General features: G+C 63.0%; 1 protein-coding gene across 1 annotated transcript in view; it reads left to right on the top strand.

Annotated features, from left to right (window-relative positions):
• Positions 1 to 2692, top strand: part of COL20A1 (collagen type XX alpha 1 chain) — a 29527-nt gene that overhangs the window by 6342 nt on the left and 20493 nt on the right. Inside the window, exons 7-11 of the mRNA XM_008074774.1 lie at positions 457 to 621; positions 1448 to 1612; positions 1872 to 2029; positions 2143 to 2272; positions 2370 to 2515. Of these exons, the coding sequence (XP_008072965.1) occupies positions 457 to 621; positions 1448 to 1612; positions 1872 to 2029; positions 2143 to 2272; positions 2370 to 2515 (764 nt within the window). The remainder of the gene's footprint in view (positions 1 to 456; positions 622 to 1447; positions 1613 to 1871; positions 2030 to 2142; positions 2273 to 2369; positions 2516 to 2692) is intronic.

The following is a 2692-nucleotide window of genomic DNA, read 5'->3' as shown; positions in this document are numbered from 1 at the left end:
CGCTCCGCTGCCGCAAGTCCCCGCCCCAACTCCACTTGCTGCCTCCTGAGATCTTGTGTGCAAGATCTCAGGAGGGCCCCTGAGATCTTGTGTGCAAATGGAACTCCGGGTGGTGTGGACACTGAGCCCAATCCCCACCTTTGTAAAAGGCAGCATTGCCCCCTTGTTTATCTTTGGCAAAACGTCGGCTCTGTGGGCCTGAAAGTGAGGGGTTCCTCCTGCTGGGTCCACGCCCTCCCAACTGGGAGCTCAGCTTGCAGGTGGAGCCTGGCCCTCCTGCCCCTTCCGTGGGGTTTGCTGTCCCGGGGCAGCCACCTGGAGCCTAGCGAGGGAAGGGGAGGAGGGGCCCTGTTCTCTGGTGTCCCCAACCTGCAAGGGCAGGACTGGCACGGTGGACTGAGAGGCTAGAAGAGGGACGTGGCGTCCACCTGTCACTCTGTCCTCGCTATCCCTAAGGCCTGGCCCTGGCCCATGTGCTTGGACGGAACCTGCAGCCCTCAGCAGGCCTGCGTCGGGAGGCAGCTAAGCTGGTGGTTCTGGTAACAGACGGGAAGTCCCAGGACGACGTGCACCCCGCGGCCCGGGTGCTCCAGGACCTGGGTGTGGATGTCTTTGCTGTGGGTGAGCGCCTCGCCTCGTTCTGACTGGGAGTTCTCACACGGATGAACTCTGCCGCTGGTGGGAGCTGTCACCTGGCCTCACCCTTGCAACTGGGGGACACAGTGGCCCTTGGCCTCTAGTGTGGCTTCCGTGTCCAGGGCGTGGGAGGCCAACTCCCTCCCCTGCAGGGTCAAACAAGATCCTGGACCCTGCATGCACCAGAGGCCGCAGAAGTGCAGGTGGGCGGGCCGGTGTGGCGGCTCCTTGCCGTGTCTCATGTCTCTGGTTTTTGGTGCTGTCTGTAGAACCCCCCACCACGCCCTCTGTCCTGGCAGTGCCACCCCCTCCAAGTGTGTGAATTCACCCTGCAGACCTGGAGCTGGTCCTTCCAGCGTCCCTGCACCTGGCAACTCCCACCTGCTGCCTGGCAGGAGCATCCTCACGCCCTCCAGGACTGGGATTTCTTGGCTAATTACCAAGTCTGCCCTGTGGAAAGAAAGTGCAGATTTTGAGGGAGGGGTTCTGGGAACAGAGACACTCCTGATGCCCCTAGTCCCTCAGGAGGGCCCAGCCAGGCACAAGGTGTGTGGGTGGGTCAGCGGGTGCCTGCTGCCTGAACCACTCCACATGGCCACAGCTGCTGACCTCGCAGGTAGAGCTCACGGATCTTCCCCCCATCCAGCCTCCTCAGAGACCCTCACGCCATCACAGGATGGCCCAGCTGCCACTTCTCACTGGGGTCCCTGTGGGGTCTCGGACTGCCCCTTCCCTCCTGCGGTGGTCCTGTGAGTGGGATGGAGCAGGGCAGGTGGAACTCGTTTCATCTCCCTCCTTTCTCCACGAGCAGGTGTGAAGAATGCGGATGAAACTGAGCTGAGGCTCCTGGCATCTCCGCCAAGGGATATCACTGTCCACAATGTGCAGGACTTCCCCCAGCTGGGTACGCTGGCTGGCTTGGTCAGCCGCCTTCTCTGCCAGAGACTCCAAGGCAGGAGTCCACCGCGGGCTCCAGGTGAGGGGCGGATGGTCCATGCAGAATACAACGCCACAGGCTGGCCTGGCTGCTTTGGGTGGAGGTTGGGGAGGTGCCGTGGCTCCCATGTGGCAGACAATGCTGTTTCTCAAGGTTCTGAGGAGTCTGCAGCAACCCTTACCTGTCCACGGAGTGGCCCATGACTGGCCATCAGGGGGGAGCCAGTGGAGATGCTCACGTCAGCAGTCCTCTGGGGCCGCTGACCACCTGCTCTTCCCACTCCCAGACACCCCGGCAGTGGCAGCTCCAGCCCTGGCCACCCTCCCTGCCCCCACAAGCCTGGTCCTGGGGCAGGTGACAGCCACCAGCATCCACCTTTCCTGGACCCCCGCCCACCAGCCACCCCTCAAGTATCTGATTGTGTGGCAGGCGTCCCGAGGTGGTGCCCCCAGTGAGGTGAGCATGGCCTGGCCTCTCCACCCCACATGGCTTCGCAGTCCCCAGGCCACACCCTTGGTGATGGAGTCCCTGCCCTATACCCTGGCTCTGTCCTCCCTCCTCTGTTCCAGGTGGTGGTAGAGGGGCCCGCCTCGTCTGCAGAGCTCCACAATCTGACCTCCAGCACGGAGTACCTGGTCTCCGTTTTCCCTGTTTACGAGGCTGGGGTGGGAGAGGGACTGCGGGGCCTGGTCACCACAGGTAGATGGGGGTAGGATGGCTCAGAGCTTGGAATGGGCACCCAGGGTATGATTTCTGCTGGGCTTCATTCCTAAGGTTGCCCTTGCCCCCCACACAGCACCTCTGCCCCCGCCTCAGGCACTAACCCTGGCCACAGTGACCCCCAGAACCCTCCACCTCACCTGGCAACCCTCGGCTGAGGCCACCCACTACCTGGTGCGATGCTGGCCCACCTCCCCCAAGGGCGAGGAGGAGGGGAGGGAGGTGAGGAGGGGAGAAGACCAAATGGGGGGAAGGGGCTCTCAGGGGGAGAGGATTGATGTGTGGAATGAGGAGGAGGGGAGAGGAGGAGGGGAGGGAGGTGAGCAAGGGAGGGAGAGGAGGGAGGTGAGCAAGGGAGGAAAGTGAGGAGGGGAGGGGCTCACAGGGGAAGGGGGTTGA

The sequence above is a fragment of the Carlito syrichta genome, unplaced genomic scaffold, assembly GCF_000164805.1.
Source record: "Carlito syrichta isolate Samal-C Ts95f unplaced genomic scaffold, Tarsius_syrichta-2.0.1 Scaffold117897, whole genome shotgun sequence".
Lineage (NCBI taxonomy): Eukaryota > Metazoa > Chordata > Mammalia > Primates > Tarsiidae > Carlito > Carlito syrichta.
The sequence above is the reverse complement of the archived record's forward strand: the minus strand, read 5'-3'. Positions and strand labels throughout refer to the sequence as shown.